General features: G+C 40.3%; 1 protein-coding gene and 1 long non-coding RNA gene across 6 annotated transcripts in view; one reads left to right on the forward strand and one right to left on the reverse strand.

Annotated features, from left to right (window-relative positions):
- LOC135412802 (uncharacterized) overlaps nucleotides 1-7575 on the forward strand; it is a 13339-nt gene extending 5764 nt beyond the window's left edge. Inside the window, exon 2 of the long non-coding RNA XR_010429959.1 lies at nucleotides 5470-7575. This is a non-coding gene — a long non-coding RNA (uncharacterized LOC135412802). The remainder of the gene's footprint in view (nucleotides 1-5469) is intronic.
- Nucleotides 1-22790, reverse strand: part of ADHFE1 (alcohol dehydrogenase iron containing 1) — a 32730-nt gene that overhangs the window by 3405 nt on the left and 6535 nt on the right. For 2 of the 5 annotated variants that reach the window (XM_064651656.1, XM_064651666.1), the window contains exons 5-13: nucleotides 22511-22665; nucleotides 22147-22343; nucleotides 21669-21746; nucleotides 20385-20490; nucleotides 18973-19125; nucleotides 17750-17848; nucleotides 16738-16816; nucleotides 16520-16616; nucleotides 13226-13383 (exon numbers count right to left, since the gene is read on the reverse strand). In XM_064651656.1, the coding sequence (XP_064507726.1) occupies nucleotides 13226-13383; nucleotides 16520-16616; nucleotides 16738-16816; nucleotides 17750-17848; nucleotides 18973-19125; nucleotides 20385-20490; nucleotides 21669-21746; nucleotides 22147-22343; nucleotides 22511-22665 (1122 nt within the window). Of the gene's footprint in view, nucleotides 1-6650; nucleotides 9563-13225; nucleotides 13384-16519; nucleotides 16617-16737; nucleotides 16817-17749; nucleotides 17849-18972; nucleotides 19126-20384; nucleotides 20491-21668; nucleotides 21747-22146; nucleotides 22344-22510; nucleotides 22666-22790 lie in introns of those variants that run through there. The other 3 variants (XM_064651636.1, XM_064651674.1, XM_064651645.1) reach the window with 3 other exon arrangements.

Consider the following 22790-nt stretch of genomic DNA (forward strand, 5'->3'; position numbering starts at 1 on the left):
CTAATCTGTACTGAGCCCCTTGAGCCTATTTCTTACTGTTAGCTGGGGAATATGATAAGGATAAACCTCAGATATTTTTGGAATGGGATTGTGATCCAGAGTGATGCACAGATAACCATTTAAAAATAAGATGGGATAAAACTGCACATGCATGCTGCAGGCATCTACTCTAAAACACTTCCGTGTAATGCAGTGCCAGCACCACTTTTTGTGGAAGGAAAACTGCTTCATTTCATTTTAGGGCCAGAGAATTGCAACTGCAAATGACTGAAAAGGAAAATGAACAACAAAAAAAAGCAAAACAGAAAGTGAGCTTCTCATACATAATCCATTATTTTTCTCTAAATGAAAGGAATAGAGAGACATACACTATCGATAATTTCACCTCCCACTTGCAGGAGACTGAAAATCTAATTCAAAATTGAAGTAGCACTGGATGGTTGAAAGATCTGTGAATAAGTGAAGAATTGTCAAAAGTAACATTTGAATTTGCATCTGGCTAGAAGTTGCTGTAACAGATTTTTCCTGAATGGGAATAAGATTGAGGCATTTAAGAAATATTTTGAATTTTAAATTCACTACAGGGGACCAGGTGAGAGAGATGCAAGAGCTCTTTAGTTGGAAGGACTAATGCACAGACTTCTCTGCTAGTCGGGAAAGAAAATACCAGCCAGACATGGAAGCCAGGCTGAAAGCATCCCCCCACTAGTTACGGGAAGATATTGCAGGATCCTGACAAAAGAAAAAACCCACAAGTCTGGTTGGCTTCTCTTAAAAAAGTTAAATATAGATAATTGGGCATTCACAAATTTGCCCTAAGCTTGTAAAACACACTTGAGTAAGTTCATATGATGATTATCAAGAAACACAATGCCCAGGACTGCAAGGTTCAAGTCCTGCAGAGCTTGTGCCAGCAGAAGGGATTGCACTAAGCCAGTATTAAAGCTAAAGCCAGGCTGAGCACGTGGAGGCTTAACAAGCTTTCATATACTGGTCATGTACTGGTAATTCACAGAAAGCATTAAAAATGTCAACAAAGGAGCGATATGTCCAAACTGGGCTGTGACAACAATAGCTGATTAAAATGCTAAACTTTATTACATTTGTCCTTGATTTATTAATTTTTCAGGCTAATGGATCAGTGATGTCTTTATTCCGCTGATAAAGTACAGGGATTTTTGTATGGGTTTTTTCACTCTTGTTTTCTTTTCTTCAGAATATTTTGACTATTGGCTCCTGCTATGAACATAACCATTTTGGGGCAAACAAGCATGTTAATAAAAGCTTGTCCTGTGGTTCCTGGATTTATGCAGTGGTAGCCCTCTTGCTCTAACTGCGTACTGTGTCTCACACCATATGCAGTAAAATCCACTGCTTGGATAACCAGGCAGAGAATACTTAGGATTTCTCCAATGGATAAGTCTAAATAATAAGGCAACTTGAACTGTCACCTTACATGTCTCTAGTATGTCCTCACACAGCCATCAAGCTCCTTTTGCCACGTGCAACACATGTGCTTTGTGGGGATGAAAGTCTTTGGAAGGTATCAAATGGCATTGCCTCCTCTGGCTCAAGTTCTGTGTGAAAATGAGCACTAGAACAAGGACCATCATTACTGGCACTCAGAAACCCCCGTTCCAGAAACTTAGAAAATAGGAAATAGAAGCTGCACTAAGGGCACATAAGGAGGATCAAATTTGTGAATCCCCGTTTGATCCAGACTTAAGTTATGGGCCTGTGTGAAGCAGCCAGGTAGCACAGGAGATGGGACTGCAACAGAGGAGGTTTTAAAACAGCATAGGAGCACCAGTCTTTGAAATGTGAGAATTTCGAGGTAGCTTTTGTGCAACCATTACATCACATGACCATAGAGCATGCACGTATGAATCTGGAGGGAGGGGACCTTCTCTGATGCCAATTATCCTAAAAGTTTTTGCAGAGATGAGATGGTTTATCTGATCTCCCTGCTGGTTTGGTCTTTGTCCTCTTTACTGATGCTGCCAAGAAGGGGTGTCAAAGATCTTCTGTTGTAAGTACTCGACTTGTTTGTAGGAATCTGATTAAAGTAGATCACCTCAGATAACAAGAGGAATTAATGCTGCAAATACATAGGAGAGGATTTTCAATCTCATAAGCTACATGGAGGTCAGTACAAGTCACGCAGCAGCCTCTGAGATCTCTGATTTTCGCAGAACTGATGATCTTTACTTGTCTTTTTCCTCTCTGCCATTAGCCTTTACACTTAAGCATTTACCTTTATTAATTCAGTTCTACTTGTAATCTGTTCTGCTGCTCTGTCCAGTATGAGGAAAGTACCATACAGAGGTAGCCCTGGGTGACAGAAAACCAAAAGGGAATGGGAAAGAGTTTTTTGGGCTTTGCAATGGACATGGCACATTCTCCTTAATAACCATATAGGTGCAGATTCCTCATCCTTCAGGTTTTTATGATGTTTTTTAAAATGCATATTCTGATCTTAGATGTCACCCTGAAGTCTGATGTTCATAAATCCTCTCAACTTGGTCAGCCAAAAGTAGTAGACTCCTGGATCCTAGCATTTCAACTTTCTCTCTCTCTAGCGTGTAACCATGTTATATATTCACGCTCAATGTCTCAGCCGTGAACAATTTTATGCAGATGTTTGCACTCATGTCAGTTTTTCCCAGTGCCTTGCTTGCTGTGTGCATGCAGATGTCTCTGGTGAAGGACATACTTAGACTTTAAACACCCATCAGCCGACCCTGTGCTGCCTTTGTTTGGCGCTTTGGTGATTTTAGCTTGGCTCTTTTGGGTAGGTCCCCAAACCGCGCTTTACAGTGGGTGATGTTATAATTTCTGACATGAGAAGTCACAAACGGTTACTTTACTATCAAAATCTGCCCATTAGCTCTCTGCTCAGTTTTGCCAATGGAGGAGTCCTAATTTTAGGACTTCTATTTAAAATACAAGTACAGTAGGTATGAAGTACACCAGCTTGACCACACCAAGAACTAACGTCGGGAGATGGCTACATGAAGGCTGTGGGATGTGTTATTCTAGGATGTCCTAACTGCCTGAAATGCAAATGGTGCCACTGTGAGTGTGTCTGAATGGGACCCACACGCTCCAGAGGTGGGAGCAGAGGCTGCAACCCTCAGGAAGGGAACACCGAAGTGCCACCGCTCAAAGCACAGCACTGACACGGCTTTGACCCTTCCTGGGGAGGCTCTGATCCAGTGAAACAAGCGTTACAGAGGCTCTGAGGTTTCAGCAGTGTAAGGCAAATGCAGTTCAGGCTCTCTTCATGTTAATTCCCATTTGCTGCTGCTTGGATAAGCATGTAGTGACAGCTTTCATGAGCCAGGAACCTGTCCATTGGAAAATGGATTATGACCACCAACTCTTGCACATAAACGACTGAGCAATCATCTAATGGTCACTAGTGAGACACCCTAGGTCTGTGCTGGTGACCTAGAGGTGAAATGACTTTCTTTGTCTATTTGAATCCCTGAACCATTCAGACCCCTGATTGGGTTGGGGGGGGAAGTTCTTATCTAAACAACCATTAATCTTTCTTAAGGTGAAAAGGTCAGAAGAGCAAGTTATTCAATGTTAACTGTTTTTTTATGCAATCAAAAAAGCTTCTTTATTTCCAAGGCTATCTTAAAATATACAGCAACACTTAAACATCCAACCTTTCACAGTGGTTTTTTGAAAGTGATGTCAGCTTTTAGATAAATGACAAAGTCCATACACAGTGTCAGCCCCCCACAGCTGTGTCCATAGCCATACCAACAATGCCACACAATGTTTTCCTTAAATCCCATAAAGGCAAGCGACAATGCCACAGAATGAAGCGATAACGTATTAAAGCTGCTGAACAATCAGTCTTTAACATGTGTTATCCATTTGACTGCAGGTGTAAATCAGCATTTCAATGTCAAGTTGCTAATTTAAGGCTGTATGGTCAAACATCTAAACAGAGTACCCCAGAAAAAGCACAAGTGCACTGTCAAAGTAGGTCAAAGTCACTGCAGGTCAGGGAACACAGAGAAAAAGTTCCCCATCAATAAACCAGTTTGTCCTATGATATATATATATTTCATGATACAGGAGCATTAGATTAAATTAAACATTTAATGGGAGCTCAGACTACAGGGTCAGCACAACCAGCATTCTGTCACTGCTCAGCTGACTTTGGTTGTGCACATGCTGTCAGAGTACATGACCACAGAACCAAGCTGTGTGGTTCTACAGGGTGACATGAATTACCATGTGAATTATCCTCAAAGGATACACGTCATGTTTCCTCTGCTTTCACTTAACTGTGCCACCTCATGGATGTACATTAATTTTTCCCCTTTAGTTTCATATTAGAGAAATAAGGAAAATATCTGCTGCCATTTGTTGTAATTAGAGTTCTCTGAAAATGGAGTACATGTAATTTTTCCATAGAAACTAGAGACTGAAAGTATTTGTTTTAATCTCCCTCTCCTCCACCTAGGAAAGCAGTTAACTTGAGAACCTGATAAACGTTCCATTGAGCTGTGTCAAATGGTTGTCCCTCTTATTATTTGGCTGTAAACATTTTCTACCAACTCACTCGTGGCAGCTGTTTCTGTTCAATGGGGAAAAAAAACAAGAATTGCATTTTAGAAGACTATTTAATGGGATACTGGGACTGGTAAAATATAAAACTGCATTCAGAAACATTGCATCTAAGGGAACTGTAGCGTCCCTAATGATAGCCCAGGTTTTGGGCTTTTTTTTGTGTCTCAATTTCACTGAGAAATTCAGAGCAGCAGTAGAAGCTTCTGCTTATTTTCATGGACCACTACACATAAAAATATGCACTAAACATTTTGTAACAAAACGACCCTGTGTGATTTCTCATATGTACACTGCAACCCAATGCGCAGATGGAGTCTGCAAATTCAGTCACTGACAGTCCCCCCACACCACTACTTAAAGAGAAACTACTTCTTCTGTAGGTGGCCTGGTGGTACATCAAAGATTAAACCAGGTCTCGAGGAAGGATTAGCAGGGGTGGGTTGGTGTGGAAGACCCTCTTCTCACTGCTCAGGGCTGACACTGCAGCAGACAAGCAGTTTGTGTGCTGCTGCATGAGCTACAGCTCCTGGAGAGATCAGGAAAATGGTGGCATCACTTTCTGCATTCACTACCTGGTGTTTGGATTTAAAATAAGTACCTTTTCCTTTAGAAAGCTCATAGGGATGGTCTGAGGAAAAATGGAGACCCTACCTTTAGGCCTCTTGCTGCATTGCATCAGATTGCCCTTGTCCCTTCTGCACAGACAACACTTAATGCAGTGACAGATTTACTAGGTGGGAGCTGTTGAGTCCAAGGCACACTGCACGTGTCCTGGAGCACTGTGATACTTAAGCAGATTTACTCGGGGGTTATGGAGAGGGCCTAGACAGAGCTGGGCTGTGTCCCTTAACCATTGCTCTTTCTCATCTGTTTCTTCAGGTCTCAGGGGGATGAAAAGCCAACTACAAGACAGAGGATGACAGACTTGGCACAGGATGGTGCAACAAGGAATGAGCATACACGATAACCTATCTGTAGTTTCTTCCAAGTTTATTCACACAGGAAGATGGTGAGAGGTTTTGGATATTTAGGCATGTTGATTACATATTTTTTGCTTCATTGTCTTTTTGTTTTAAATGCTGGTAAAATCAGCACTGGAATGGGAAGAGGCAAGGGAAAAGAGGGGATGGACAAACTACTGTACCAACTGCTCTCATTTTTATAATCCCAAGCAGAAACCCTGTGAGCTCTACCTTGTGAGGGAAGTGGAGTGAGCTTTTCATTCTGTGCACTCCAGGTGAAAATATACCCACTGGTAAACTACTTTCACCAGCACTTTCATATGCACTCATTCACACTTGCTCCCCAAAGCTAATCTTATTAGTGTAGATGGACTGAGTGAGTAACCAGATGGGCCAGGTTTTGTTTTGTGTCTGCCTGCACAGAACTCAGAGAATACAAGACTAGGGAAAAGAAATAGCAGGTGAATGTCCACAGCAAGAATCATGAACGTGATAACTCCTACTCTAAAGGGAGTCCCTAAAGCCTCTTCAAACCATCCTTTTGTCATGACTGAAGAGCTGACATATATGCTTACTTAAAACCTATTCAAAAACCATGGTCTATATGAACTGGACATTTGTTCTTCTTTATATAGAGACTGACAAATCCTTTTATATAGTTACAGCTGTTTAAGGCAGAAAGTAAGTCTTTGACTCCGCAAGGAGGAGGAGTGACTCAATCAAGCCCTACTGCTAGCAAGGATGACATACAAGGATCAACAGTGTTGTCATGAAATATGTAATAATATTTACAACTGATTATCTACTGGTTATGTATTGTGTACTGATTATGCAGAAACAGCCTTAAATGTTCACAGAAATACTATGCAGCAGTTCAGAACCTTTTACTTCTGGAATGCCTCTACCACTGCTCTCAGTTCTCATCCATGATACAACGTTTTTGGGTGCACAGTGCCAAGCTCACCAGGCAAGTGACTTTGCAGGAGGAATCATTATGGTCCATGAAGCCAGTGAAAGCCTCCTCCTCTGAATAGTTTTGGTTCATAGTTACCTTGTGGGATTGAACTAAACATGACAGAGTTAAACACTGCTCTCAAACACTTTCAAACAAGCTCATGTTTATTTTTGTTATTTGCATTTCAGCATCATCTAAACATAGTAACAGATCTATCACAGAGGGCTTGAATAACAGAGTGGTAACAAGAGCCAGAAGAACAAGCTGCCCAGACTTCACACATATGCCAAATCACTGCTGGACACTCAGAATTACAGTGTCACCCCAGCTCTCCATACAAATGCCAGATTCATGCACAAAATCGACATGTTCAAAGATACAGATACATTTGACCAACTAGGTTGTTTCAGTACAGAGTAATTTAGTAAGATAATACATGAAAAACTCCACATAACTCTTCAGCTGCGAATAAAACTACAACTGCCTGTGAGCCAGGGTGTGACTCCCTGTCACATCACCACTATTTGAAAGACAGCACCATGGGGTGACATGAGCTCCCCCGATTTTTCCTTAGCAAATTTGCACTAGTAACTAACAACTGGCGGTGGGAAAACCACTACTTGTGTAGCTGATATCCGTGAGTGAGACTTCACAACCAGTTTAAGTCAGCTGAAGACTCTGATGCTGCGAAAGGGCTGTGGAAGACAGAAAGGGCCCTTCTTACAGCACCATCTGCTTAAGTTGGGGGTTAGGTGTTACATCAAACCCTTTGTCTCACCTGCAAAATATGGATATCAGAGGGGGTATGAGGTTTAATTTAAAAACTAGCAAGAGCTCTGGGTTACCTGGTATAGGAAGTTAAGTGTGAGGTTCTGTCAGGTGGAAATGCAGCCTGCCAATAACTGCCATACTGGCATAAATGGCAAATAAAAAGTGTGCTGGAAGGAAATATCCTACCTCCCTAACTAGCCCAACAAAGTGCCTGCTGAAGTGATGAAATCACTGAGTGCTGCTCAGTTCCCCAGAAGTGTATTCTCCCTAAACGCAGCACGACTGCCATGAATTAGGCTCCTGGACAAAAACATTCTCTCTCCAGGAAACCGTATTGCTACTACAGCTTGGAGAAAGACAGGAGTGGAAAGACAAAACAGGCCAAAAGTTTATATAGAACCACAGAATGGTTTCGGCTGAAAGGGACCTTAAAGATCATCTAGTTCCAATCCCCCAGCCATGGGCAGGGATACCTTCCACTACACCAAGTTGCTCAGAGTCCCATCCAGCCTGACCTTGAATGACAGGGTTTGACAGAAGGTTTTGACAAAAAGGGTTTTTTTTCCAAAACATGGAAGCTTCGCACAATATAACAAAGTGAATCTCTTGCTATTACACCACCCCTCATGACAGAGGTACTTGTGGGCAATTTCAGCAGAGGAAAAAGGTTCAGAAGGACGTGGAAATCAGATGTGTATCCCAGCACAGGCTGAGGCATACTGGCAGTGCAGTCCTATGGCAACTAAACCTGTTCTGTTGCTAAAAACAACCAGGCTTCAACCATAGCATCCATCCACCTATTTTAACAGCACTAAAACAGATCCAGTGTCAATATTGAGTACACATCTGTTCTCAGATTCTAGGACAGCACTAGCTTGATCAGACAAACATCTAAATGCAAAGGTGAAAGTATAGAGCTTTCTACTTCAACAGGGTGACTGAAAAGTGCTCCCTTCCCAGCACAAAGAAATAAGCACACGAGAGGTTATGGGGTTCTTCTCACATTTGTCTTGTGCTGTGGTAGCTGCATGAATCAGATGCTGAAAGAGTTCAACACAAAGCAGAAACTGATTTAAATGAACTGTACACACAACCACATGAACCTTTTTAAAAAAGAAAAATAGTATTAAAATTTTAGTTTCATTTCTCCCTTCCCCACTTCCCTTTCTCAGTTGACAGTCAACCAGCTGGTTAACTGCTCTGAAGGTGCAGGCTCATTCCCACATTTAACCAGTGCTCCCCACGGGGCCCTGTGCAGCCATATGCTTCACCACCAATTTTTAATATTGAACCACAGCACACAGCCACTTCCTTAAGCTGGTGGCTGCACTGTGAGGGACAGCACCTGCAAGAGCTCAGCAGAAGCAATTGATTCACAGCAAAGTAAGACACAGTTGAGAGCTTCCTTCCACAGAACACAGCAGGAAAAAGGAGCTCTTGCCTCCAGAGACAGAATGACCATGATGGATACTGTCTTGCTATTACATGGTTCCTGTTGAGCATGTGACCATGTTTTATTCTGATTTTATTCCTCTGATGAACACTTCACATAGATCCTAAAAGGAAAGATAAATATCTGACAATACATGTGAGAATTTTAACCCAAAACAAATTTTCGGGAAGCCTTTTCCAAACAACTATGAAAGTGTATAGTTTTTTTCTTAACCAAACAATAAAAGAATTACCCCAGTTCAATAGCCTTCTTAGCAAAACCAGATGGTAAAATGATGATAAGCAGAACAGAATACAGTAACCTGACATTTTCTGCAGGGAACTCCCCCTCCCTAATTAATAATGATCTTACTTATTTTGTAACTAGCATGACTTTTCAGAACAAAATCACGGATAATTTAAATAGAAGTATAATTTGCAAAATGGTTTGGAATATCCCTTAAAACATTTTTCCACCTTTGATCATCTCTAAAGCACAAGAAAGCCTTCACTACTGTAAGAAATCTGCTCCAACTTTTATGCAAGTCAATACCACTGACTACTGAGCAAAAAAGAAACCACTGTCAAGTCTTCACTTCAAAGCACTGTTTAGTTAAAGATGAATTGCATGACCTTTTTGCAGTGTACAATGGAACAGAGGTCAAAAATACGCAAGTTCTTCCATGCTCTAAACAAATTCAGCGCTGTATCTGTAAGAAATTACCTCTCTGTTAGAATAGAGCACACTTTTCAGAACACAAAGTTTAAGCTAATAAAGCTTCATGGAAGCCTCGAAGAGAGCTGATAAGTCCTCTTCTGTTTGGGGACGTGGTGATAGCTTAGTCACTCTCTCCTACAAGATTAAAGAAAAACTAAATTACATAAGGTTGCCAATAAAATTAATCAAACAGTAGCTGAATTATGTGTTTCTGTACTACATCCTTTACAGAGAACAACAAGGTATGGAAATAAGTAATCAAGTAATTAAGGCTGAGGCATCGTCAACTGTACAGGACTTTCAAGAACATATTACCTAAAATTGCCTATAATTAAATACAGAGAAGCAAGATTAGAATGTCATTCAGTTGCAGAGTCAAGTACTGCAAACACGGGCCTTGTCCGTCAAGATGTCAGTACACTGGAGGATATTATCTTGGGAACACAGTCCCTTTTAAAATTCATTTGCCAGCATTGGAACCAGGAGTTTGAGTTTTAGGGACCAAGACTTTCAAAACACCACATCTCTCAAGGCCCAGGAACTGCTGTAAATGGGCAGAGCAAACAGCGCTTGTAACTCAGACTGCAATAAAGGGACACGGTAAGATATGGTATGAAACTTCTTAATAAACAGCCTGACACCTTGTAATCAGAACACAAAGTAGTTGTGGTTGACCTTCATTTGGGTAGTGATTCAACCGAATTTGTAGGTGCTGAAGTACCACTGACAGAAATGAAACCCAGGTATTTGCTTCACTGCTCTGCTGGACAAAATAACCACAAAGGCAGGGGTGGAAATTCAGAAAAGCCCCGTGCTACTGAGGATGAGGAGCTGTATTAGTGTAGGTGTTCGGGTACTGCAGAAACACTCAGCTGAAAGGGCCTAATGCTAACGTACTCATACTGGTTATGATTAGCACTTCTGTTTCCAGCAACCAGTGATTTTAACATTTACTGAAATACTGGAAAGAGTTAGAAATGTCTACAAAGACAGAAGCCAGACCTACTACTACGAATGCAGTATCTTTGGATAAATGTGGTATATTTTGGCAAGAGGAAATTTCTACAGCTACAACCTGTTTCAACAACTCCCTTGTGGAAGGTGCTGTCCCCAGCTTTAAATCTCTTTCCTCTTTTTCACATGTGAGACAGTGGATGTCATTTGCTAAGGTCCTTGCTTCATGCACCAAGTGGGATGCTGGGGAAGGGGCTCCTCCAGCCCCCTGCCTGGGTGGGAGGCTGAGCTGAGCTGCCATCCGGGTGGAGCACACACCCCTGCCCAGGGTGATGCCGCAGTGCAATGCTGCAGCCGCTCCACTTCCCCCTCAGCCCGCAGGGATGCGATTTGTGGGCAGGCTGGATGTGGTTACACAGCAAGAGTACCACCACACTGCAAACTTAATGTGAAATATTGGTCTAGCATGGTGAGGAAGCCAGCTGTGAGGCATTCACAGTTCATAATCATGGTTAGCACGGCTTGTGATGAGTATGAAAAGTGCAGCTTTGTGTGCATTATTTTACCTACAGGAGAAGCTTTGCTGGTGCATAAGTAGCAATCAAATGGTACCTCTTTCCCCATCCCTGACCAGTGTTGCTAGACACACAGATCCAGCCGGAGAGAAGCTTAAGATTCTTCTGTGCAGTTTTGAAACCAAATGGAAAATTCAAATAGTACTACGGCAAAAGTGTGTTGTTTTTTTTCAGACTCATAATATGCAAAATATAACAACTCAGTGCTCAAATATTCATAAATTCATCAGGCTTACAGTAGGACACTGTGGGCCAAAGTACAGTTTTGCAGCTCTGTGCACCGAAATGGCCAGAGTTATCTGTAAAGCCACAAGGGGAGACAGGAGACAATCAGCCTGACAGAATGTAGCATTTCCCAGCTATATCGACAGAAGGCTGCAAACGGATGCTCTTCCTTTATGCCTCGACACAGAGGCACCAGCACTACTTCTGCACAAGCTTGCTGATATTTGCTGGTGCCCAGACAGCAAGGCCCTGGCTCCCTTAATCTGACTCAGTGCATTCTGATTTAGTGCCAAAAATGAGTAGCTCAAGGCTCATCACTGGTTCAGCCCCATTGTAGCTGTCTCTGGGATGTCTGCAGGGGTGGTTGGGCCAGAGAACAGCTTTTCCACTCTCTCATTTTCTCTCATCCTCTCCTCTGAAACACCACCACAGGGCCAGCCACCTTAGACATCAAGAGAGCGTCTTCTGCTAGAATCACTGCTCTCTGCAAATAGGATCAATTTCAATAGACTCACTTAGGAAGGAAAATAAATTCTGTTTTAACTTCAAGCACAGGTGTTTGCCCCAACAGAGTTCCCACATAAATTCTGACAGTCAGATTAGTTTTGTTTTCCTGCAGCCTGCACTTTGCAACATGGAATAAACTTTGCATACTTTTTAGTGCTATAACAACTGCATCACACTGCTTTGCTGACATGAGTGGGTCAGTGCTGTATTCCAAAGCAAACCTACTGCAAGATGAAAACAAAAAAAAATATACCAAAGATTAAACTGTATGGACTAACTCTGTGGCTAATACATTTTCATCATGTAACATCTTATATACAAAAATACAGGTTGAGAAACTCTCAGGTCAACTCATTTTACACAGTACAATCATCAATGCCATGAGACCACAGTAAATGAATGAAAAGTCAATTTGAGCTAAGCTCACAAACAAACAAAAAAACCCTTCAATATCTTTTGGAGAAGAACCTTCTCCCTCCCCCAGCTATGCAAAACTAGTCTTCAACGAGATGTTTTGCTTATGATGACCTAAACATAATTGTTTAAAAGAAACATATTTATCTAAACAACCCCCCCAAATGCCCTGTAACAACTTACATGCATAACCTATTTGATGGGTGCTCAGAGACCTTAGTTTTCTCCCTGGCTTTGACACCACTCTGTGTGTGTGATCCTACATAGTTGCACCTTTGTGTCATTTTCTCAGGTATAAACAGGAATATTAATATTTACTGTTAATATAACTGCTCGAGGTTGCTCTGAGATTTATGATTGAGAAGAACTAGACATAGTAAGAGGTCTGCTGTAAAAAGCTAATAACCTTTTGGCCTAAAAAATTTTCACTTTCTCCATAATGTTTATTTCCCTTGCAACTTGGTGGAAATAAATACTAACTGGACAGAAGAGTTCATAGCATATGAATCAAACTCTCTTTTTACAAGGAAGACACTGGATTTTGCTTTTAGAGTGGTGTGCTGCTGTTTGTAATGTCTTTGTGGGCCCTGAAACAATAAAGAATATCACAAGTTTAATCTATATCATCCCAGGGGACCTTATTTCAAATTCTGATGGGGGTCAATGGAGCAAAAAAGCCATCTGGGAAGAAAAATGCAACTTCTCAATATGGAAAGTTTAATGTAAAGTAAGCTCGGTCATTCTTACCAGATACCGCTTGGTATTAAGGCTTTATCCATAGCCCAACTGCATACATAATTAACAGAGATAGTTAGGAAAAAGCAGTATCTTCTACAAAGATCAAAGGTCTATGAAAAAATCCTCTTTTTCAAAAACGTGACATTTAAAAAAACCCCCGAACATTTACCCATTACAGAGTACAGCATTCACTCAATCCCACTGAAAAGAAAAACCTAAATTGTGGAATGAAACAAAACACAGTCGACTATCTGTAATTTTCTCCATGTTAATTGTTTTCATGCAGGAATAGAAATAACATTTGCTTGAAAAGAAGCAATTCTGGTTTTTCCAGAATCTGTTCTATTTTATTTGACAAGAAAAACTGTTTTGCTTTGTGTCTTACCTGAGGCAGAGTGCCTTTGACTAATGCAGGGATGTCTGCTTTGGAATAACCAATTGCAGCTAAGCCATCATCAACATTCAGATCAAATAGGAATTTCCGGAGTGTGTCTGCCAAAATAAACCCCGCATCTTTGATTCTGGCAGTGCGGATGTCAGCTCCTAAAATAAGACATAATGCCTTGACTGTAGGGTGGAGAGAGCGGAGGAAGCCTGTTCTGGACTTAATTTAATCATAATATCAGCTGAATACATATCCATACACAGCAGTCGCTGCCGTAAAAGCAACATGAAGTAAAAAGAGGAATCAGCCTTCATTTTACAGTTGGAATAGTTTGCGAAAGGTGAAATAAAACAAGATCAGAAGCAGGTAAATGCTGCCAAAAAGACTAACTGCCACATGAGGTTAACTTCCTTTTCCTCTGTGCTTACAGGGAGAAGCACTTTTCAGACTGACTAACTGCTGGGAGGAAAGAAGCTAACGCATGAACGTCAATGGTATTTATTTTTATGGACAGTGTGCCAAATGCTAACTTCATTTTAATGCCTTGAGTTTGCTGACATCTAGAGGGCTCTTCTGTTCAATTACAGATTCACATACAGGACTAGAGCATGTAGGCTGAAAGAGGCAGGAGATGGCAGGGAAGTGTTCAGGGGGCTAAGTAAATCCTAAATTTAATTTGAGTATGTGCAGACTTGTGTAGGATGATGCAGAACTGAAGGGGAGGAACTGATATCTTTGAAACAACTATGGAACAGTAATGAAAACATTGATATAAAAAGAAAGATTATTAATATTTCTTACAGAATAGCTTGCTTCCCCTTTTTCGATGAATGGTCAGGACTTACTTAAAAGTAATAATAAAAGCATGTCCAGACAAAAGACACAGGTTCCTCCATATGATTTCTTTTTCAAAGTAACCCAAGCTAAACTGCTTCTCTGTGTAACCTCAATGATGTTACACCAGAACTATGTTAGGTCCAAGTGCCATACTGAGAGATGAGTAAGAGCACTAAATAGCTACAGGGAAAACACTTCCTGTGGTCCTCACGCAGTTCAGTGGAACATTCAAAGGGAGTTAAAGTGAGCAGAAGACCTACAAGCTCATTTGAAGAGCTCAGATATTTGGGTAGTAGGACTGGCAGTGCTATAGCAGATAATGTCTGGGAGAAATTCATAAATAAGATATGACAGAGTCTTGTACCAAGTCTTGTGCTATTAGGATTATGGCATGAAGTCTGAGTTTATCCTGGGTTTTGCTATGGAGGAGTAACTGAGACATAAATAAATAATAAATAAAAAAATACACTATCTTCAGATAGTACAGTAAAAGGCAAAAGGAGGAGGATAAAACATGACAGTAAATGTGACTGGCAGTTTTAAAATATTGGTATAGTTCTAGAAAATTCTTTTTGCTCAACCTAAAGGATACATCAGTCTTTGATTGCACTTAAGAAAATTTCTGACCACATGCACACCTATTTCAACTATTTAAGAATCCACCCAGGGAGGTATTAAGATTTTTCTGGCTCTACCCAAATTCACAGCTGTACCTACACATAACATAACTATTTAGTAATCTGCTTCATGTCATAAAATACTTTCTTAGTCACTGCATTTGGCAACATGACAGATTTGAATCAGCTACTGTAGTCAGTTAGACTCTGGACTGGAATCAGAAGTAAACACCCCAGATGGGAAGTAATAAATTCAATTCCCTGTGACACATTTTCGGCAGAGTCCCTTTACAGCAAGGCACACAATGACATAGTTAAAATTTCTACTGACAAAATTAACAGAGCTTCTAGAGACAGAATTTATAGCAGCAGTTAATACCACAAAATGTAAAGGAACTGCTTTCCAGCTACTTGTTTTAAAATCAAGAGCCAGAGTTCAAATTCTCTGATATGCTGTGGTGACTAGTTATCCAGAAACATTTTCTTTGTCTAATTTTAGCTCTGTGATATTGCTGTAGGAACACAGACGTTTAGTAGTTTAGCATATGATTCCAACTAGGTTTGTGTTCTGGTTTGACCACAGGCAGGACTGCATATTTTAGAGGAAGCCTGAAGAGCCTCACAGACAGCGCTTATGAAACAAATGGAATTTTCCCCGAATGTAGTTTTTCAGACCATGTTATTTTACGACCTCTTGAAAATACTGTGATATTTTCACTGTCTATATAAAAGTCCCATTCTTTCTTGGGGATGTTTTCAGATTACTTATACAAGCAAGTCATAGATATGGCTGGATTGCTGTGACTTGCATACAGAAGGCTGACCATACAAGGGACTAAACACACATTTTCCAAATACAAGGACAGCTGGCCTAACCACTTTCTCTCTACTCTCTGCACTGCTGCCTGTTTGACTGTGACTGCTCCTTAGCCAGCATGGGTATTAGCAGCAGTTTAGTTACAACACAGAGCCTAGTGCAGACAAACACCTGATCTTAGACATAAATAAATTAGCTCACTGCAGAGCCAGGCTGTCACAGCTAGACTGCTAACAGCTCTGAGATTACATCACTGGAAGCTGTTTTATTACACACAGTCATGCTGGGGGTGCAATTAAGAGGTATCCTTTCTCTAGGACACCTTTTTGTGATGGGTTGCACTGATAACAAAGCCCTGTATAAAAAGGTAACCTTTAAATGAGCTGTCAGCCTGCAGTATTTACTTTTATTCTGCTAAGACGCAGAAAAGGTCATTTGGCTTGTTAATCCACTTCTTAGCCATCACATTTGACATCAGCCACTGAGAAATTCCAACACCTACAAACAAGCTTAGGCGTACATTAGAAAGACCCAAACCCACAGTTGTGTGCCACAAAAAAAAAGCAGGAGTGATTTGAAACACCACCCTGTTCTAATTCATTGTCACAGCAGGGAATTTGTTAGGCAAAATTCTTTCTTTTAGCAAATGCACCTGAGCACTTGTTCATTTTGTGGTAACTACTCTCCATAAAGCACCAAGAGATATGCCAATTGCAGACACTTTCCTTTGATTTGTAAGAGGTTTACAGTTCATTTCAGCTGTCCAGTTCTGTAGCCAAGAAGATGATTTCTCCAGCTTGCTCCTCTAACCACATCATTCAATATCAAAATTTAGTGTTATTCGAGCTAACTTTGCATTACACATAACTCCAGAATCCTGATTTTTAAATTTAATGCCCTCACAACAACAAACAACAATTGCTTACACACATTTTTTTTTCCTCTCAAAAAAATTTTTGGAAATTGGAATTTTTGGAAAGAATTCCATTTGTACATGTAAGCTGTATCCATAGAGATTCCTACCTAGAATCTCTGCAGCCTCCAAGTGCCGCTCAGGATGTATCTGTGCTGTGAAAGCGAACACTGCTGGGGATGTCAGCACTACAGAAAGGCCATGTGGCTGGGAAAAAAAAAAAAAAAGGACATGTACTTTTAACTTCAATATGCTTTAATGCTCATTAATGACACATAACAGACAACTGAAACGTACAATACAAAACCAAAGATAAACCAAGTTTTACCACTAAAGAGTGATCCACATTATAATCCTTTGGTTTATAAGTTTTCACCAAACCAGAAATAGGGTAAGACATTCCATGGCTGGAACAGAGAGCAGAGAGCAAGTGGTTAGGGCAGCACTCCTGGTATTTGGAAAATTTGCTTTCAGTCCCTTGTGTGGTCAGTTTTCGGTATGCAAGTCTTTTCAGTACAGATATTCAAAAGGTATTGACACACAGCTATGGTGTGGATATCAGGTACAGACAAACCTCATCCCTCTGCACCTCAGGGACATAGCTGTAAAAAACAGTACCTCCTTACTTTGTGAGTGTGAAGTTATATTACTCCATTGACTGGACTGAAAGATGTTCAGTTCCTGAAATAATACAGATATGCCAAAAATACCATAATCTGCATCCCTACATAATCACACTGCCTAAGAAAAACAAACGTTAATTTTAAGGTATAATTAAAAGAGTAGACTTGCTCAAAGAAAAGGAATGAAAGGAACATCTTTGAAAAGAATGACCGCTAAAAACTTCACAAAATTCAATCTCTGAGATTTTCATCCAAATGAAACTATATTGCCTTACAGTAATAATTACAGCTCATTTCAGCCTGCTGATTGCCTACCCTACAGACAAACTTACAGACAATTGCATCAGTTCAGAAAAAGCACAAGATTACATCATTCTGTCTCACTGCAGAAAAGCTGGCATGAAATCTAACATTTTAGGTGTCATTGACTTTTTTTTTACTGTGGTCTTTACTATCAAGGAAGGTAAAGAAGGCCATGTTTTGTAATTTTTACACGATTGGATTTGAGTATCACAAGCTAGAATACACAATCCTCATACACATAAATGCCAAAAGCCCATCAATTTCTCACAACACACAGCTCCCTCAGCATCCACAGGCCAGGCTACAGTCCCTTAATATACATTCAGCAACAAAGGCAGTGACATCTTTGACAATCTGAAACAGACACTAGCTAGAAGCTGACCTCATATGGGGTTACTGTTTGTCTGTACTCACCAGAGATGGACACCAGCATTGCCAAAGCCAATACCAGCAAAAGCACTTGCCAGATGCATGTTGGCTCTTGCTTCACGGTCTTCAGGGTTTCTGATGGCTCTGTGCACCAGCAAATTCACAAATAAATTGGTGATTCGGGAGGGAGAAGGGGGAGAGGGCTTCTTTATGGACAGATAGACAAAACCCTCTAAGATAAGCTGAGATAAAATGCTGGAAACAGGATCAAGTCACTGCAGTAACAGAACAATCCTGCTTCTGGATCACTAAGTAGATCACACTGATTCAGTGAAGGGCAAGCCTCTTTTCACTTTTCCAAAAACTGAGTAAATAGAGTGAATTTAACCAGATTAACCTCAGTGGTGATTTAAACAACTCTACTTTGGAGCTTTGGCCATTCTATGTACAGCTCAAGGATCACTCCACTCATTAGGTGGTGGTCTAGACCCCATCACCTGTTGTGGGAAAAAGACAGGGTTCCTTGCCTTTCTATGCCTCAGGCTCCTTGTGTACTTCGACAACAAGGAGAAAAAGTCTCGTGAATAGATTCTACATGAAAAAGAAAAACTATTTTGGCTAGCTAGGTACTATAAAAAGTCTTTTACAACAAAACTCCACAGTGATCTTTAATAGAAGGGCACATGGTATACAAAAGCTGTATACCGGCTAAAACTTTATTGGTAGGAATCAAAATCAGCATTCAATTAAGCCAATCCTTATTCTAAATTGAAGGTCTTCTAAGTATGAGCAGGCTTTCAATAAATGCATAATTTTGCACATTTGTAAGTGTATGTGGCTACCTTCTCGATGGATGTGTAAGTACCTTAATTTACTCTGATGGTCACAGAAGTTACATCAGCAGTATTTTGTTCAGTTTGTTACATATTCCCATTATACTGTTATAAAAAGTTGATTCTTGGAAAAATATGTAAATGGTGCTCCCATATTAACTGAGGAGCTTGAAATACCTTTAACAGGACTTCTAAAATAGATTCACAGAGACATTAAAAAGCTACCTCCTCAAGAAACCTACTAACCCCAATTTTACTTTCAATTTTATTTGAAAAAATTTTTTCCTTTATTTAAGAAAAACCCAAGGTAGAAAATGAAAGTTTAATGTTGCAGCTTGCCTTAACTTAGCCTAAAATTCAAGCTCTTCTAAGCATCCCTTTCAGGGCACTGAAGACAGAACATACTGCAAGGCAGATGGCTGTTAAATGTATTACCTTTTCAAATATTTAGCCACAATACGCAGAGCATGAAGAGCCCAGACATCACTGATAGGGTTGCTGCCTTGGTAAGCTGGTCGGTTGATGGGGTTTGAAGGGCAGGGACTGCGCATGTTGTAAGGAAGAGCGGTGTATGATTCTAGAGCATGGCTAACAGAAAGATTAAAAAAATTAATTATTTAAGGGGGAGAACTCCATGTTACTGCCCTGCTGTCCTTTGAATGCAGGTTCTTGTTTATTTCTGGTGTTTAACAGTTGCCAAAACCAAAAATACAATCTCATAGACAACTGGGAGAATGCCAGGCAGGCGCCTCCAGAGTGCTTCACTCTCCAACAAACACACAGATGGCAAAATCCAAACACAGTTATTATCTCTCAGCTCACACCGTGCTTAAAGCTAGGTTGGATGCATTGGCACCTTGGTGTGTAATGTTTTTCACTGAAGAACACTGTACGTGTTCAATGGGTGTGTTTCCTTTCTGTGGGACAGGAGCTATAAGAAGCTTTAGCATAGGAAGCATTGCTAAGGTACCTTTCTTTTAGAAGTATCAACCTTTAAAAAATTAGGGGTATGATATTTAAGCTGAGTGGAACTGCCAACAGTTTAATCTCTGAGATTCTCATGAATCTAACCACATAAAGAAGGGGCACTGGGTACATGGCTACATTCAGATGTTTAAAACTACAGATGTTTAAAACCATTTTCATTGGTGAACAAATGCCTTGATTCCATCACAGATGGAATTCCATTACAGATTCCATTACAGATATTGCAGTCCAGGGTACTTCACCAAGCTTGAGAAATCACTGTTTCACTACAGCTCGATTGCTTTAATATACACAGAACCCAGAAGCAAAGTAAGCTCTGGCTCTCCTAGAAATGTCAGTGCATTTTGTGAAATTAAAAGCTGTAGGTTTAAGATGAAGAAAATTTTGTGCCAAGTGAAAAGCAAATTAAAGAGAGGTTCCAAAGATGGCCATAATTGGGTGAAGACCTGCCAGCATCTCACAAGCCTTTACAAACTTTTATTGACACTTTTATCATGGCTTTTGTTAGAAAATCCTTGTTCTCTGTTCCCTGCCATGTCTGTGAGACATGATAAATGCTGTCACAATTCTGATTAATAATCTCTATGATCTCTTAAAAAAGGACACTTGGACCCTCTTCTCTGACAACCACCATCCTGGAAGCAAATTTCTGCAAATGAGTGATTTGGTTCCATACATTCTGAGGGAGGCAGTGAAACTAACTAAGAGGAAAGTATAACAGAGCTCACCTTAACAAGAAGAGCAAAAGGAGAAAAAAGATCATCCTTTTCTGCTCCCAAAATATATTTTTTTCTACAATCATCATAGTAAAAATACAAATAGGTAATAAGTTCAGGTAGCAGCCTACACAGAAAACTCACCAAAGCACATCAAAGCCACTGTTGGCCACTATTCGTTCAGGCATAGACAGTGTGTGCAAAGGATCAATGATGCCTAATGTTGGCTTAATGGCTCTTGAAGCAATACCTGCAATATGTTAAGTGAGGAAAATGGGTTAAAGATTTTTTGCAACAAAATAGGACAAGCTTAATGTTCAAAACATCAAAATAGGGAGGGGAACTTATTTGAAACTATGAACGTAAAAGTGAAGAGAGAGAAGGGAGAGCAAGGAGTATCTATAAATGTAGATCATAGGTATCTTACTGATGATGAAGTCCCTGTAACAGGCTTATATGATTTGAGACTTTTGCCTGAAGTGGCAATAGCATTCTCTCTCTGTTTGCAACACTCCCTGAGCAGCCTATACTTGCAAAATGTCTGTGCTGCATGGCATCTGCAGTATTCTTAAATTTGTATCTCCTGTGAACAGCCAGAGGGCAAAACTGGTTTGGGCCTACAATCGATTGCTATTGCCAATTGCTGTCTTCAGCATCTGTAATAACCATGCCCTCATGTTTTGGTTATGGAGGCACAGATGTAGCTTTGAGGGAGAGACAGACAAGACAGAGGCTGATTGACTACGTATAGACTAGAAAACTCTTGAGCTATTATCAGAACACCTTAGCACACCCATTTGGGTCCCAAGCACTGCAGACTGCATGGCATATAAAATCCACATGTTTAGAAGTAAAACCTCAGAACAGCTATGAAGCTCGAGATGACATTTTAGCCTTAATCTTTATTTGCCAGGGATGAAAAGGCCAAGGGAAGACTGTCCCTCACTTGCACAGCATCCCAGGCCTGAGGTTTCAAAAGTCAGGAAAAGGAACATTTGGTTGCAATTACACAACAAAGAAACAGAAGTCTTAAAAGCAGAAAGAAAAATACGGAGGAAATAAGGAACAGTTGGTTGACCCTGAATATAAGTAGAAATTTCCTTTGCAATTAACATTTTCTGCCATTTAAGGACTTGAAAGATTTTAGTTTCCTGTTTTGCCTTCAAACTATAATCCAATGCATTACATAGGCATTTCATTATGTTAATATGCTATGAATTTAATTCAAGGAGGAAACCATTAAGCTCTTCAAATTTGCCTGTGGCAGTTGACTCAAACAAAATGACACCTGAAATGAAACGCGGTATCCCTTTCTTTCACAGCAGGGAAATAACAAAGACATTGGAAAAGCAGTTGTCTTGCACAGCATACAAAAAACCCCACAAAACAAACAAACAAAAACCCCCAAACAAAACAGCAAAACCTCACCGGTTTTAACTTTTAGTTCTTTGAAGTCAAAAATGGCAACACCAGTGGTTTCGCTTCCAGTGCCAGATGTTGTAGGAACTTAAAAGGAAGAATGGGGATAACAACAAATAATATATAATATTGCAAAATAAGTAAATAAAACCACAATAGTAACACCACCAAAAACACAGGAACCAGGAAATCTTGGAGGAATCCCTGATCCAAAGCCAAAAGGTCAAAGAGAAACTGTTACTTTGATCTCTTTTCTCAGTAAAAGCAGTCTAACTGAGCTAAACAAGTCAAACTAATTACAAAAGCTCTGATTTTTACACTGAAGTAAATAGTAAAATTGCTGCTGAATACAACTAGAGGAGAAGTAAGCCCAGAGGAAGCTGAAACAGTCATGGTAAACTGATTTTAACAGAAATATCACAGAGAGTGTAGAATAACTCCCCTTCCCCCAAGCCCTCACTCTCCACACACATCCCTCCTGCTTTACCTGCAATCAGTGGCTTGAGGGGAACAGTGACAGGCTTCCCTTTCCCAATAGGAGCATTGACATAATCCAAGAATTCCGATGTAGGGCTGGCTGCATACAGGTTGGCAGCTTTACAGGTGTCTATCACAGACCCACCTCCAACAGCAACATAGGCATCAAACTCTCCCTTTCTGGCAAATCTAATGGCGTCCAGGAAACTTGGAAAACAAGAAAGGATTTCCAATTAGTCAGGATTAAAACAGTACACAGGGAAACTAATTATTAAGACCAGTATGCAGGTCATAAGGTGTTTAAACAGCCACAGGGAATGCTGGAAAGGCCTAGGCACTACTTGGAGAAGTGCACTATCAGAAGTGAGTAGTACCTTTGGTCTGTTGGCTCCACCCGGACATTATCATATATCTGAAAGTTTATACCATATTTTGCCAAGGAATTCAATACTGCATTTACAGGAGGGAGTTTGGAGAGGTTTTTATCTGTCATCAAACAAACTCTTCTAGCACCAAGATTCTGCAGGTCCTACAATAACAATGACATTAAAAAACAAATGACTAGTAAAAGTCATACACTGAACGATTTAAAAACTGATCCAAATCAACAGATCAATTAATAATAAAAAAACCCCAACCTAAAAATAGCTGATT

The sequence above is a fragment of the Pseudopipra pipra genome, chromosome 1, assembly GCF_036250125.1.
Source record: "Pseudopipra pipra isolate bDixPip1 chromosome 1, bDixPip1.hap1, whole genome shotgun sequence".
Classification (NCBI taxonomy): domain Eukaryota; kingdom Metazoa; phylum Chordata; class Aves; order Passeriformes; family Pipridae; genus Pseudopipra; species Pseudopipra pipra.